This window comes from Eleutherodactylus coqui, chromosome 1, assembly GCF_035609145.1.
Source record: "Eleutherodactylus coqui strain aEleCoq1 chromosome 1, aEleCoq1.hap1, whole genome shotgun sequence".
NCBI lineage: Eukaryota > Metazoa > Chordata > Amphibia > Anura > Eleutherodactylidae > Eleutherodactylus > Eleutherodactylus coqui.
The window spans coordinates 528,599,275-528,615,296 of NC_089837.1; the positions used below are offsets into that span (position 1 = coordinate 528,599,275).

Here is a 16,022-nt window from a genome sequence, read left to right on the forward strand (position 1 = left end):
AGGCAGCCTGGAGCGGATGGCAGGGACCGGGGTTATGACACTTGCTATAAGGTTCTAGAAGCTTGACGAGAGAGGAGACGAGATGTGGTGACAAGTGCAAAGATAGCTTGCTCAAGGGACAGACTGTTCTACAGCTATGTAGATCGGGGTGGTGCTCCAGCTACCTACTGTCCAGCCCGGAGGGTCATAGGTGGATACACTTCATATGCTGCTTTTTAGGGAGGTTCCTGCTGTTTTCCCTCATTAATTATCATGTGTTTAGTGTTTCTACACCCAAATCTCCATCCACTTGGTGAGTGAGTTGGTTCACGGTGTTACAATGACCCCGGCCCTCAGGACACCTAGGAGGTAAGCTGCTTCGTGATGTTCTGGGATATAAATTAGTCCATTATTCATAAATAGGTTTGACGTGTCTCATTGTCTGAGCTCTGCTCAATCTATCGCCCAATAGTAAGTTAATGAGAGAAGTATTGTCTGCCGGTTGGTATCGGATGCCTGTAGCCCACCATCAGGGCTACAGGCTATGCCTCATAGTCAGGGTGAATGGGCTCACAGGAACCCACAGCAAATGAAGGGATAGCTAGTAAAGACCACCTCAATGACGAGAGGGACCTCTATGCTCGAGCAGTATACACTCTAGCACCTCCTTAATCTACAGTGCTCTGGCTATGGCTCTGCTGTAGACAAGGCTCTGCAAGCTCCATATGATGGGTACAATATAAGCTAGAGAAGGATCGCTGAATGCAGAACTCTACAATCGCCGACTCTTGTAACCAGCCAGGTAGCGTCTTGGATGTACCAGTGCTGAGGCGGTCTGTCCTCGCTATACCTGGGGGGCCTCATTCCTTTATACGGAGGTATCCCAAGACGGACCGCTGTGTAGTCTGAGATGATCCCAACCGGCAGACAATACTTCCCTCATTATTACTATTGGGCGATAGATTGAGCAGAGCTCAGACAATGATACCCGTCCAGCGGGGTTACAAATAACCTATATGTTGCCTTCACACACCTGGAGGGGATTATCTACTGCCCCCATTATATCTCATACAAGTATAGAAGGTTCCTGATGAAGAGCCGCAAAAGAAGGGAAACGCGTCAAACCTATTTATGAATAATGGACTAATTTATGTCCCAGAACATCACGAAGCAGCTTACCTCCTAGGTGTCCTGAGGGCCGGGGTCATTGTAACACCGTGAACCAACTCACTCACCAAGTGGATGGAGATTCAGGTGTAGAAACACTAAACACATGATAACTAATGAGGGAAAACAGCAGGAACCTCCCTAAAAGGCAGCATATGAAGTGTATCCACCTATGACCCTCCGGGCTGGACAGTAGGTAGCCGGAGCACCACCCCTATCTACATAGAGGGGTCGTTAACCATATAGCCGACAACCAATAATAAGCCTTCCTTTTGATGATACGGGTCTGAGTTCTATTGTATGTCTGTATGCCCCATCTCGGGCGCCTCCCCAACCCACAGGGATAAAGTGCCTGCAGACAAAACCTGCGCTCTATAGACTATATGTCTATACTGTAGAATATCCTAGGGTTATCCTCATACAATCTCACAGCGGCGCATTAGTACCATGTTTCCCCAATAATAAGCCCTGCCCTATACTACATGTAAAAAAAAACAAAACAATACTCACCAACAGCCGGCGTCCGGGTCCCTCGCGCTGTCTCCATCGCTGCTGCAGGCTTCCGTGTCCTCCGGCACGCCGACAGAGCAGTTCTTTCTGGTAGCAGGACTTGAATACCCCGCCTCTAGCAAGCTGATGCTCTGATTGGTTAATCAACTGTAGCATCAGCCAATGAAAGCCGGTGCTCGATTAACCAATCAGAGCATCAGCTTGCTGGAGGCGGGGTATTCAAGCTCCACTACCAGGAAGAACTGCTCTGACAGCATGCTGGAGGACACGGAAGCCTGCAGCAGCAACAGAGACCAGCGCGAGGACTGGAACGGCAGCTGTTGGTGAGTATTATAAGGCACCCCCCCAAAAAAGACACTGTCGGTGTTGATGCATATATTAATATAAGACAGGGTCATATTTTCGGGGAAACCCAGTATGACAAAGCCCAGAGCCGATCGTTCTCCCGCTGAGGGCGTTAGAGGAATCTCACAGAGTACTGGATGCCAGGTTGGTGTCTTCATGCTTCAGCTTCCCGTCCAGCGCCAGCCCGCGCTTCTCCCGGTTGTTGGCCAAGAAGGGAGTCAATGTGTAGACCTTACAGAAGGTGGAGCTCGGCGCTACAACATCATTGCTGGAACAACAAGGGGAGAGGTTAACCAGTAAAGTTCTGGATCCATCTCATCGTTAGTTACATCACGTCTTATCCTCCACTCACATCTAGAGCTGCATTCACAATTCTTCTATTTGATGCGGTTTATACTACACAGTTAGACACAACACTTGCGCTTAACCCCTTAGTGACTGCCATGAGGCTTTTTACAGTGATCACTAAAGGGCGTTAAACCTGCACAGACATCTTTTTATGTTGGTGGCTCGGCAGACTACTGACAGCCCGGCTCCTGCTCTAACAGCCAGGGGCAGAGAAACCTTGATAGTTTAACCCTCTTATATGCCACAATCAATAGCAACTGCAGCATGTAAGCAGATGACAGGGGGCGCTGGGTCCTTCTGTCACCCATTGGCATCAACAGTGTGATCACAAGATACCAAGGGGTCCACATGACGGCCGGAAGCCTGACAAAGGCCTCTGCTGCATAATTCACCCTATTGGACCCCTCCCATGGCAGAGTCTAATAGGTTGCTGTGATAGAATGCACTGCAGAAGTAATGCAGTGTACTATCCTAGTGATCGAACAAGCACCTGCAGGGACTGAAAAATATTGTCAAAAAAGTTCAATTAAGTTCAATTTTTTTTAAATCTAGTTGAAAAAAATGTGCATTTTTCATTAACAAAAATCCTTTTTGAATGAATAAAATACCAAAAAACGCACATAATGGGAGTAACCACAACTAACGACCGGACAAGGAAACATTTTGTTATTTATCTCGCTTTTCCCCAAAAGCTGGAATAAAAGTCCTACAACACCTTATATGTCCCCCAGTGTGCTACCAGTAACATCTCCAACACATTATATGTCCTCCAGAGTGCAGCCAGTAACATCTCCAACACATTATATGTCCCCCAGAGTGCAGCCAGTAACATCTCCAACACATTATATGTCCCCCAGAGTGCGGCCAGTAACATCACCAACACATTATATGTCCCCCAGAGTGCAGCCAGTAACATCTCCAACACATTATATGTCCCCCAGAGTGCGGCCAGCAACCTCTCCAACACATTATATGTCCCCCAGAGTGCAGCCAGTAACATCTCCAACACATTATATGTCCCCCAGAGTGCAGCCAGTAACATCTCCAACACATTATACGTCCCCCAGAGGGCAGCCAGTAACATCTCCAACACATTATATGTCCTCCAGAGTGTAGCCAGTAACATTTCCAACACATTATATGTCCCCAGAGTGCAGCCAGTAACATCTCCAACACATTATATGTCCCCCAGAGTGCAGCCAGTAACATTTCCAACACATTATATGTCCCCAGAGTGCGGCCAGTAACATCCCCAACACATTATATGTCCCCCAGAGTGCAGCCAGTAACATCTCCAACACATTATATGTCCCCCAGAGTGCGGCCAGTAACATCAGCAACACATTATATGTCCTCCAGAGTGCAGCCAGTAACATCTCCAACACATTATATGTCCTCCAGAGTGCAACCAGTAACATCTCCAACACATTATATGTCCTCCAGAGTGCAGCCAGTAACATCTCCAACACATTATATGTCCTCCAGAGTGCAGCCAGTAACATCTCCAACACATTATATGTCCCCCAGAGTGCGGCCAGTAATATCTCCAACACATTATATGTCCCCCAGAGTGCGGCCAGTAACATCTTCAACACATTATATGTCCCCCAGTGTGCAGCCAGTAACATCCCCAACACATTATATGTCCCCCAGAGGGCAGCCAGTAACATCTCCAACACATTATATGTCCTCCAGAGTGCAGCCAGTAACATCTCCAACACATTATATGTCCCCCAGAGTGCGGCCAGTAACATCCCCAACACATTATATGTCCCCCAGAGTGCAGCCAGTAACATCTCCAACACATTATATGTCCCCCAGAGTGCGGCCAGTAACATCAGCAACACATTATATGTCCTCCAGAGTGCAGCCAGTAACATCTCCAACACATTATATGTCCTCCAGAGTGCAACCAGTAACATCTCCAACACATTATATGTCCTCCAGAGTGCAGCCAGTAACATCTCCAACACATTATATGTCCTCCAGAGTGCAGCCAGTAACATCTCCAACACATTATATGTCCCCCAGAGTGCGGCCAGTAATATCTCCAACACATTATATGTCCCCCAGAGTGCGGCCAGTAACATCTTCAACACATTATATGTCCCCCAGTGTGCAGCCAGTAACATCCCCAACACATTATATGTCCCCCAGAGGGCAGCCAGTAACATCTCCAACACATTATATGTCCTCCAGAGTGCAGCCAGTAACATCTCCAACACATTATATGTCCCCCAGAGTGCGGCCAGTAACATCCCCAACACATTATACGTCCCCCAGAGGGCAGCCAGTAACATCCCCAACACATTATACGTCCCCCAGAGGGCAGCCAGTAACATCTCCAACACATTATATGTCCTCCAGAGTGCAGCCAGTAACATCTCCAACACATTATATGTCCCCCAGAGTGCAGCCAGTAACATCCCCAACACATTATACATCCCCCAGAGGGCAGCCAGTAACATCTCCATCACATTATATGTCCTCCAGAGTGCAGCCAGTTACATCTCCAACACATTATATGTCCCCAGAGTGCAGCCAGTAACATCTCCAACACATTATATGTCCTCAGAGTGCAGCCAGTAACATCTCCAACACATTATATGTCCTCCAGAGGGCAGCCAGTAACATCTCCAACACATTATATGTCCTCCAGAGTGCAGCCATTAACATCTCCAACACATTATATGTCCCCCAGAGTGCGGCCAGTAACATCTCCAACCCATTATATGTCCCCCAGAGTGCGGCCAGTAACATCTCCAACACATTATATGTCCACCAGAGTGCAGCCAGTAACATCCCCAACACATTATACGTCCACCAGAGGGCAGCCAGTAACATCTCCAACCCACTATATGTCCCCCAGAGTGTGGCCAGTAGCAACTCCAACACACTATATGTCCCCCAGAGTGCAGCCAGTAACATCTATAACACATTATATGTCCCCCAGAGTGCAGCCAGTAACATCTCCAACACATTATTTATCCCCAGAGTGCGGCCAGTAACATCTCCAACACATTATATGTCCCCCAGAGTGCGGCCAGTAATATATACAACACATTATATGTCCCCCAGAGTGCAGCCAGTAACATCTCCAACACATTATATGTCCCCCAGAGTGCGGCCAGTAACATCTCCAACACATTATATGTCCCCCAGAGTGCAGCCAGTAACATCTCCAACACATTATATGTCCCCCAGATTGCGGCCAGTAACATCTCCAACCCATTGTATGTCCCCCAGAGTGCAGCCAGTAACATCTCCAACACATTATATGTCCCCCAGAGAGCAGCCAGTAACATCTCCAACACATTATATGTCCCCCAGAGTGCAGCCAGTAACATCTCCAACCAATTGTATGTCCCCCAGAGTGCAGCCAGTAACATCTCCAACACATTACATGTCCCCCAGAGTGCAGCCAGTAACATCTCCAACCCATTGTATGCCCCTCAGAGTGCAGCTAGTAACATCTCCAACACATTACATGTCCCCCAGAGTGCGGCCAGTAACATCTCCAACACATTATATGTCCTCCAGAGTGCAGCCAGTAAAATCTATAACACATAATATGTCCCCCAGAGTGCAGCCAGTAAAATCAGCAACACATTATATGTCCCCCAGAGTGCAGCCAGTAACATCTCCAGCACATTATATGTCCCCCAGAGTGCGTCCAGTAACATCTCCAGCACATTATATGTCCCCCAGAGTGCAGACAGTAACATCTCCAACACAATATATGTTCCCCAGAGTGCGGCCAGTACCATCTCCAACACATTATATGTCCCCCAGAATGCAGCCAGTAATATCTCCAACACATTATATGTCCTCCAGAGTGCAGCCAGTAATATCTATAACACATTATATGTCCCCCAGAGTGCAGCCAGTAACATCACTAACACATTATATGTCCCCCAGAGTGCGGCCAGTAACATCAGCAACACATTATATGTCCTCCAGAGTGCAGCCAGTAACATCTCCAACACATTATATGTCCTCCAGAGTGCAACCAGTAACATCTCCAACACATTATATGTCCTCCAGAGTGCAGCCAGTAACATCTCCAACACATTATATGTCCTCCAGAGTGCAGCCAGTAACATCTCCAACACATTATATGTCCCCCAGAGTGCGGCCAGTAATATCTCCAACACATTATATGTCCCCCAGAGTGCGGCCAGTAACATCTTCAACACATTATATGTCCCCCAGTGTGCAGCCAGTAACATCCCCAACACATTATACGTCCCCCAGAGGGCAGCCAGTAACATCTCCAACACATTATATGTCCTCCAGAGTGCAGCCAGTAACATCTCCAACACATTATATGTCCCCCAGAGTGCGGCCAGTAACATCCCCAACACATTATACGTCCCCCAGAGGGCAGCCAGTAACATCCCCAACACATTATACGTCCCCCAGAGGGAAGCCAGTAACATCTCCAACACATTATATGTCCTCCAGAGTGCAGCCAGTAACATCTCCAACACATTATATGTCCCCCAGAGTGCAGCCAGTAACATCCCCAACACATTATACATCCCCCAGAGGGCAGCCAGTAACATCTCCATCACATTATATGTCCTCCAGAGTGCAGCCAGTTACATCTCCAACACATTATATGTCCCCAGAGTGCAGCCAGTAACATCTCCAACACATTATATGTCCTCAGAGTGCAGCCAGTAACATCTCCAACACATTATATGTCCTCCAGAGGGCAGCCAGTAACATCTCCAACACATTATATGTCCTCCAGAGTGCAGCCATTAACATCTCCAACACATTATATGTCCCCCAGAGTGCGGCCAGTAACATCTCCAACCCATTATATGTCCCCCAGAGTGCGGCCAGTAACATCTCCAACACATTATATGTCCACCAGAGTGCAGCCAGTAACATCCCCAACACATTATACGTCCACCAGAGGGCAGCCAGTAACATCTCCAACCCACTATATGTCCCCCAGAGTGTGGCCAGTAGCAACTCCAACACACTATATGTCCCCCAGAGTGCAGCCAGTAACATCTATAACACATTATATGTCCCCCAGAGTGCAGCCAGTAACATCTCCAACACATTATTTATCCCCAGAGTGCGGCCAGTAACATCTCCAACACATTATATGTCCCCCAGAGTGCGGCCAGTAATATATACAACACATTATATGTCCCCCAGAGTGCAGCCAGTAACATCTCCAACACATTATATGTCCCCCAGAGTGCGGCCAGTAACATCTCCAACACATTATATGTCCCCCAGAGTGCAGCCAGTAACATCTCCAACACATTATATGTCCCCCAGATTGCGGCCAGTAACATCTCCAACCCATTGTATGTCCCCCAGAGTGCAGCCAGTAACATCTCCAACACATTATATGTCCCCCAGAGAGCAGCCAGTAACATCTCCAACACATTATATGTCCCCCAGAGTGCAGCCAGTAACATCTCCAACCAATTGTATGTCCCCCAGAGTGCAGCCAGTAACATCTCCAACACATTACATGTCCCCCAGAGTGCAGCCAGTAACATCTCCAATCCATTGTATGCCCCTCAGAGTGCAGCTAGTAACATCTCCAACACATTACATGTCCCCCAGAGTGCGGCCAGTAACATCTCCAACACATTATATGTCCTCCAGAGTGCAGCCAGTAAAATCTATAACACATAATATGTCCCCCAGAGTGCAGCCAGTAAAATCAGCAACACATTATATGTCCCCCAGAGTGCAGCCAGTAACATCTCCAGCACATTATATGTCCCCCAGAGTGCGTCCAGTAACATCTCCAGCACATTATATGTCCCCCAGAGTGCAGACAGTAACATCTCCAACACAATATATGTTCCCCAGAGTGCGGCCAGTACCATCTCCAACACATTATATGTCCCCCAGAATGCAGCCAGTAATATCTCCAACACATTATATGTCCTCCAGAGTGCAGCCAGTAATATCTATAACACATTATATGTCCCCCAGAGTGCAGCCAGTAACATCACTAACACATTATATGTCCCCCAGAGTGCAGCCAGTAACACCTCCAACACATTATATGTCCCCCAGAGTGCAGCCAGTAACATCTCCAGGACATTATATGTCCTCAGAGTGCAGCCAGTAACATCTATAACATTATATGTCCCCCAGAATGCGACCAGTAACATCACCAACACATTATATGTCCCCCAGAGTGCAGCTAGTAACATCTCAGGCACATTATATGTCCCCCAGTGTGCGTCCAGAAACATCTCCAACACATTATATGTCCCCCAGAGTGCGGCCAATAACATCTCCAACACATTATATGTCCCCCAGAGTGCGGCCAGTAACATCTCCAACACATTATATGTCCCCCAGAATGCGGCCAGTAACATCTCCACCACATTATATGTCCCACAGAGTGCGGCCAGTAACATCTCCAACACATTATATGTCCCCCAGGTTGCAGCCAGTAACATCTCCAACACATTATATGTCCCCTAGAGTGCAGCCAGTAACATCTCCAGCACATTATATGTCCCCAAGAGTGCAGCCAGTAACATCTCCAACACATTATATGTACTCCGGAGTGCAGCCAGTAACATCTCCAACACATTATATGTCCCCCAGAGTGCGGCCAGTAACGTCTCCAACACATTATATGTCCCCAAGAGTGCGTCCAGAAACATCTCCAACACATTAGATGTCCCCCAGAGTGCAGCCAGTAACATCTCCAACCCATTATATGTCCCCCAGGGTACAGCCAGTAACATCTCCAACACATTATATGTCCCCCCAGAGTGCGGCCAGTAACATCTCCAACACATTATATTTCCCCAGAGTGCAGCCAGTAACATCTCCAACACATTATATGTCCCCCAGAGTGCAGCTAGTAACATCTCCAGCACATTATATGTCCCCCAGAGTGCAGCCAGTAACATCACCAACACATTATATGTCCCCCAGAGTGCAGCCAGTAACATCTTCAGCACATTATATGTCCCCCAGAGTGCGGCCAGTAACATCTCAAACACATTATATGTCCCCCAGAGTGCAGCCAGTAACATCTCCAACACATTATATGTCCCCCAGATTGCGGCCAGTAACATCTCCAACCCATTGTATGTCCCCCAGAGTGCAGCCAGTAACATCTCCAACACATTATATGTCCCCCAGAGTGCGGCCAGTAACATCTCCAACACATTGTATGTCCCCTAGAGTGCGGCCAGTAACATCACCAGCGCATTATATGTCCTCCAGAGTGCAGCCAGCAACATCTATAACACATTATATGTCCCCCAGAGTGCAGCCAGTAACATCTCCAACACATTATATGTCCTCCAGAGTGCGGCCAGTAACATCTCCAACACATTATATGTCCCCCAGAGTGCGTCCAGAAATATCTCCAACACATTACTTGTCCCCAGATTGCAGCCAGTAACATCTCCACCACATTATATGTCCCCCAGAGTGCGTTCAGAAACATCTCCAACACATTACATGTCCCCCAGAGTGCGAACAGTAACATCTCCAACCCATTATATGTCCCCCAGGGTGCAGCCAGTAATATATACAACACATTATATGTCCCCCAGAGTGCGGCCAGTAACATCTACAACACATTATATTTCCCCCAGAGTGCGGCCAGTAACATCTCCAACACATTATATGTCCCCCAGAGTGCAGCCAGTAACATCTCCAGCACATTACATGTCCCCCAGAGTGCAGCCAGTAACATCTCCAACACATTACATGTCCCCCAGAGTGCAGCCAGTAACAACTCCAACACATTATATGTCCTCCAGAGTACAGCCAGTAACATCTCCAACACATTATATGTCCCCCAGAGTGCGGACAGTAAGATCGCCAACACATTATATGTCCCCCAGAGTGCAGCCAGTAACATCTCCAACACATTATATGTCCCCCAGAGTGCAACCAGTAACATCTCCAACACATTATATGTCCTCCAGAGTGCAGCCAGTAACATCTCTACCACATTATATGTCCCCAGAGTGCAGCCAGTAACATCTCCAACCCATTATATGTCCCCCAGAGTACAGCCAGTAACATCTCCAACACATTATATGTCCCCCAGAGTGCGGCCAGTAACATCTCCACCACATTATATGTCCCCCAGAGTGCGGCCAGAAATATCTCCAACACATTATATGTCCCCCAGAGTGCGGCCAGTAACATCACCAACACATTATATGTCCCCCAGAGTGCGGCCAGTAACATCTCCAACACATTATATGTCCTCCAGAGTGCGGCCAGTAACATCTCCAACACATTATATGTCCTCCAGAGTGCAGCCAGTAACATCTCCAACACATTATATGTCCCCCAGAGTGCAGCCAGTAACATCTCCAACACATTATATGTCCCCCAGAGTGCGGCCAGTAACATCTCCACCACATTATATGTCCCCCAGAGTGCGGGCAGTAACATCTCCACCACATTATATGTCCCCCAGAGTGCGGCCAGTAACATCTCCAACCCATTATATGTCCCCCAGAGTGCGGCCAGTAACATCTCCAACACATTATATGTCCCCCAGAGTACAGCCAGTAACATCTCCAACACATTATATGTCCCCCAGAGTGCGGCCAGTAACATCTCCACCACATTATATGTCCCCCAGAGTGCGTCCAGAAATATCTCCAACACATTATATGTCCCCCAGAGTACGGCCAGTAACATCACCAACACATTATATGTCCCCCAGAGTGCGGGCAGTAACATCTCCAACACATTATATGTCCTCCAGAGTGCGGCCAGTAACATCTCCAACACATTATATGTCCTCCAGAGTGCAGCCAGTAACATCTCCAACACATTATATGTCCCCCAGAGTGCAGCCAGTAACATCTCCAACACATTATATGTCCCCCAGAGTGCGGCCAGTAACATCTCCACCACATTATATGTCCCCCAGAGTGCGTCCAGTAACATTTCCAACCCATTATATGTCCCCCAGAGGGCAGCCAGTAACATCTCCAACACATTATATGTCCCCCAGAGTGCGGCCAGTAACATCTCCAACACATTATATGTCCCCCAGAGTGCAGCCAGTAACATCACCAACACATTATATGTCCTCCAGAGTGCGGCCAGTAACATCTCCAACACATTATATGTCCTCCAGAGTGCGGCCAGTAACATCTCCAACACATTATACGTCCCCCAGAGGGCAGCCAGTAACATCTCCAACACATTATATGTCCCCAGAGTGCGGCCAGTAACATCTCCAACACATTATATGTCCCCCAGAGTGCAGCCAGTAACATCTCCAACACATTATATGTCCCCCAGAGTGCGGCCAGTAACATCTCCAACACATTATATGTCCCCCAGAGTGCGGCCAGTAACATCTCCAACACATTATATGTCCCCCAGAGTGCGTCCAGTAACATCTCCAACACATTATATGTCCCCCAGAGTGCGGCCAGTAACATCTCCACCACATTATATGTCCCCCAGAGTGCGTCCAGTAACATCTCCAACACATTATATGTCCCCCAGAGTGCGGCCAGTAACATCTCCAACACATTATATGTCCCCCAGAGTGCAGCCAGTAACATCTCCAACACATTATATGTCCCCCAGAGTGCAGCCAGTAACATCTCCAACACATTATATGTCCCCCAGAGTGCGGCCAGTAACATCTCCAACACATTATATGTCCCCCAGAGTGCGGCCAGTAACATCTCCAACCCATTATATGTCCCCCAGAGTACAGCCAGTAACATCTCCAACACATTATATGTCCCCCAGAGTGCGGCACATAAAATATACAACTCCTCCCACAAACACACAAGTCCTCGTCCGGCCGTCAGCGAGTTGTGGCTCTGTCAACTATGAAAATCAGGTGGCTCCTTAACGCGATCCTCTGGTTACGGCACAACATTCTGGTGCGGAGGAGGCACAATATATACTTATCTGCAGCTGCTGTTCTCTGTTGTTCCTCCGATTAGTGATTCTGGTCCTGTTTTGGGGCGCTCCAGATGACCACCACGGGTTTTACGCCCCACATTACATTGGTTAATATTAGACCACAATTTTGTCCCGAAACCGGAGGGTCTCTTTAAGGCACAATACACTGAGCTACGGTAAGAGGAAACCTTTAACTGCAGCTCTGGGTGTGATTGGAGTAATAGATATACCATGATTAATGCACTGTGGTGATAGAAGAAACACGTGCCAACCTTACTGCCAGGGCTACGTGACGGCTGGTTGGCGGGTGGCATGCAGTTGGTGCTATACTGGCGCAATACGGAAAGAGTCAAGGGGACAGAAGCGGCTGCCGGCATGGATATAACGGTCTACTCACTCAGCTTCCTCCACTGCCACCGGGCACTTGTACTGGGCCGTGTTAAAGAGGCAAATGTCAGCATACTGGCGCACTGCGGAGAGATACGATATTCTGCGTCATATACGAGGCGCCATCTATACAATCACTGCAGATCTGGAGTAAAACGGCCATATGTGACCTAAGTCATGGGATACAATGTGACCTCCATTTTTCTACGTGTGGGCATGGCTTATTTTTTGGGAGCGCTCGCGCCATTCATGATCTACTTATCTTCTGCTCCAAGAAAAGAGTGTCAGTCAATAGAATGCAGAATATGTGACCCTCAGACTACAAGCTGCCCTCCCACCAGCCGGAGGGGCAGGCCAGGATTAAGGGGGTCCCATGTCCTGCGGTCACCAACCTGACCGTCCCTCTCTAGTCGCTGCGGCTGGGACATAGAGTGCGTTGGTCCGCGCATCATCATTGTAAGGACCGAGCGCGGCGGCTGCTGTAGTGATCAGAGCAGGAAAGTGGGGCTGGCGGGGGGACATGAGGCGGTCTGCCATCTTCATGAGTGTGACGGGAAGAAGGGGCACAAGGCAGGCAGCAAAGTGTATGAGGTGCATTAAAGTGGGGACACTTTTTCTGTGTTGGGGTACTAAAGGCGCGCCATGTTGTGTAATGGGCATGATTGGGACTACTGGAGGGCCATCATCCAATTGTGGTGGGGGCACTAAGGAGGAATTCAGACTGTAAGAGAGCAGTAAGAAGGCATCATACCGTGTGAGGGCATGAGGGAGGCATCTTATGTGAGGGTAGCACTAAGGGAGCATCCTTACTGGTTTGGGCACTAAGAGGGCATCATTATTGTAAGAGGGGCATCATTGCAGTGTGAGGGCACTGAGGCTGCCTCATGCTGTGGTGGGCGCTCTAAGGGGGTACCACCTTGTGGGGGAACATTTGCAGAGATGATTTCATTGTCTGGTTTGGCGTGTTGAGCGGACCTCGCTGCGGGCCTGATGTTGGCGCTGCTCTGACTAGTAGAAGCTGATGGTGATGGTACAGTCCTTATGTTTGTCTCCGACTCCCTACTCTATGCCTTAGTATGGTGCTTCGCCTAATGTCCGCCTCTTCCTCGCTTGCTGTGAGAAGCACTAATGATTCTCCTTGTCTGTCCATGTTGGGTCAAGCACCTCATCATCTTCCACCTCCTCTTCCTCTTGGATGTCCTTCTCCTCCTGAGTGGACTCTATGGACATGCAGTGGGGTAGCTATGGGGGTAGTAGTTGCAACCCAGCCCAAAATCCCCCCTTGCCACTGTATTGTAGCACCCGAGAGAAAGCCCCCCCAGCGTGCGGCCACCCACCCTGCAACTCGGGGCTGTTATCTCACGCTGCTGCAAAGTGCCCGACTCCTACCGCAGCAGCGAGCTGTCAGTGCAGGACGAACTGGTGGAAGAGTCAGGCACTCAGCAACAGCAGTGACCCCCGGAACCGGAGGATGTGATAACGTAAATGCAGATAACAGCCCAGAATAGCTCTTGTGGGGGACGATACAAAAATAGGCTGAACTAGATGGACATTATCTTCACTCAGCCCAACATACTATGTTACTATGCTGCTATAACCTGGGTATCTCCTGTATATAATTATATATGTACAGCTGGTATAAGTTATACATCTCCTGTATATAGTGATATGGAGCCTGCTGGTATAACCTGGGTATCTCCTGTATATAATTATATATGTACAGCTGGTATAAGTTATACATCTCCTGTATATAGTGATATGGAGCATGCTGGTATAACCTGGGTATCTCCTGTATATAATTATATATGTACAGCTGGTATAAGTTATACATCTCCTGTATATAGTGATATGGGGCATGCTGGTATAACCTGGGTATGTCCTGCATATAATTATATATGTACAGCTGGTATAAGTTATACATCTCCTGTATATAGTTATATGGACCATGCTGGTATAACCTAGGTATCTCCTGTATATAATTATATATGTACAGCTGGTATAAGGTATACATCTCCTGTATATAGTTATATGGACCATGCTGGTATAACATGGGTATGTTCTCTATATGATTAAATATGTACAGCTGTTTTAAGTTATACATCTCCTGGTGTGGTATGGGTAGAGGTACAAATGACTGCAGACTGTATAGTTTAGGTCTGGAACAGGTACAGATGACTGCAGGCTGTAAGGTTTAGGTATGGGTACAGGTACAGGTGACTGCAGGCTGTATGGTTTAGGTCTGGAACAGGTACAGGTGACTGCAGGCTGTATGGTTTAGGTATGGGTACAGGTGTAGATGACTGCAGACTGTATGGTTTAGGTATGGGTACAGGTACAGATGACTGCAGGCTGTAAGGTTTAGGTATGGGTACAGGTATAGATGACTGCAGGCTGTATGGTTTAGGTATGGGTACAGGTACAGATGACTGCAGGCTGTATGGTTTAGGTATGGGTACAGGTGCAGATGACTGCAGGCTGTGTGGTTTAGGTATGGGTACAGGTATAGATGACTGCAGGCTGTATGGTTTAGGTATGGGTACAGGTACAGATGACTGCAGGCTGTAAGGTTTAGGTATGGGTACAGGTGTAGATGACTGCAGGCTGTATGGTTTAGGTCTGGATACAGGTACAGATGACTGCAGGGTGTATGGTTTAGGTATGGGTACAGGTGCAGATGACTGCAGGGTGTATGGTTTAGGTCTGGAACAGGTACAGATGACTGCAGGCTGTATGGTTTAGGTATGGGTACAGGTGTAGATGACAGCAGGCTGTATGGTTTAGGTATAGGTAGAGGTATAGATGACTGCAGGCTGTATGGCTTAGGTCTGGAACAGGTACAGATGACTGCAGGGTGTATGGCTTAGGTATGGGTACAGGTGCAGATGACTGCAGGCTGTGTGGTTTAGGTATGGGTACAGGTACAGATGACTGCAGGGTGTATGGTTTAGGTCTGGAACAGGTACAGATGACTGCAGGCTGTATGGTTTAGGTATGGGTACAGGTGCAGATGACTGCAGGCTGTATGGTTTAGCTATGGGTACAGGTACAGATGACTGAAGGCTGTATGGTTTAGCTATGGGTACAGGTGCAGATTACTGAAGGCTGTATGGTTTAGGTATAGGTACAGGTACAGATGACTGCAGGCTGTGTGGTATAGGTATGGGTACAGGTACAGATGACTGCAGGCTGTATGGTTTAGCTATGGGTACAGGTGCACATGACTGAAGGCTGTATAGTTTAGGTATAGGTACAGATGACTGCAGGCTGTGTGGTATAGGTATGGGTACAGGTACAGATGACTGCAGGCTGTATGGTTTAGGTATAGGTACAGGTGCAAATGACTGCAGGCTGTGTGGCATAGGTATGGGTACAGGTACAGA

At 48.0% G+C, this 16,022-nt stretch overlaps 1 protein-coding gene across 2 annotated transcripts in view; it reads right to left on the bottom strand.

Annotated features, from left to right (window-relative positions):
* LOC136590526 (beta-arrestin-1) overlaps window positions 1-16,022 on the bottom strand; it is a 224,088-nt gene that overhangs the window by 31,699 nt on the left and 176,367 nt on the right. For both annotated transcript variants that reach the window (XM_066588379.1, XM_066588380.1), the window contains exons 10-11: window positions 12,653-12,725; window positions 2,129-2,269 (exon numbers count right to left, since the gene is read on the bottom strand). In XM_066588379.1, coding sequence (XP_066444476.1) covers window positions 2,129-2,269; window positions 12,653-12,725 — 214 coding nt within the window. The remainder of the gene's footprint in view (window positions 1-2,128; window positions 2,270-12,652; window positions 12,726-16,022) is intronic.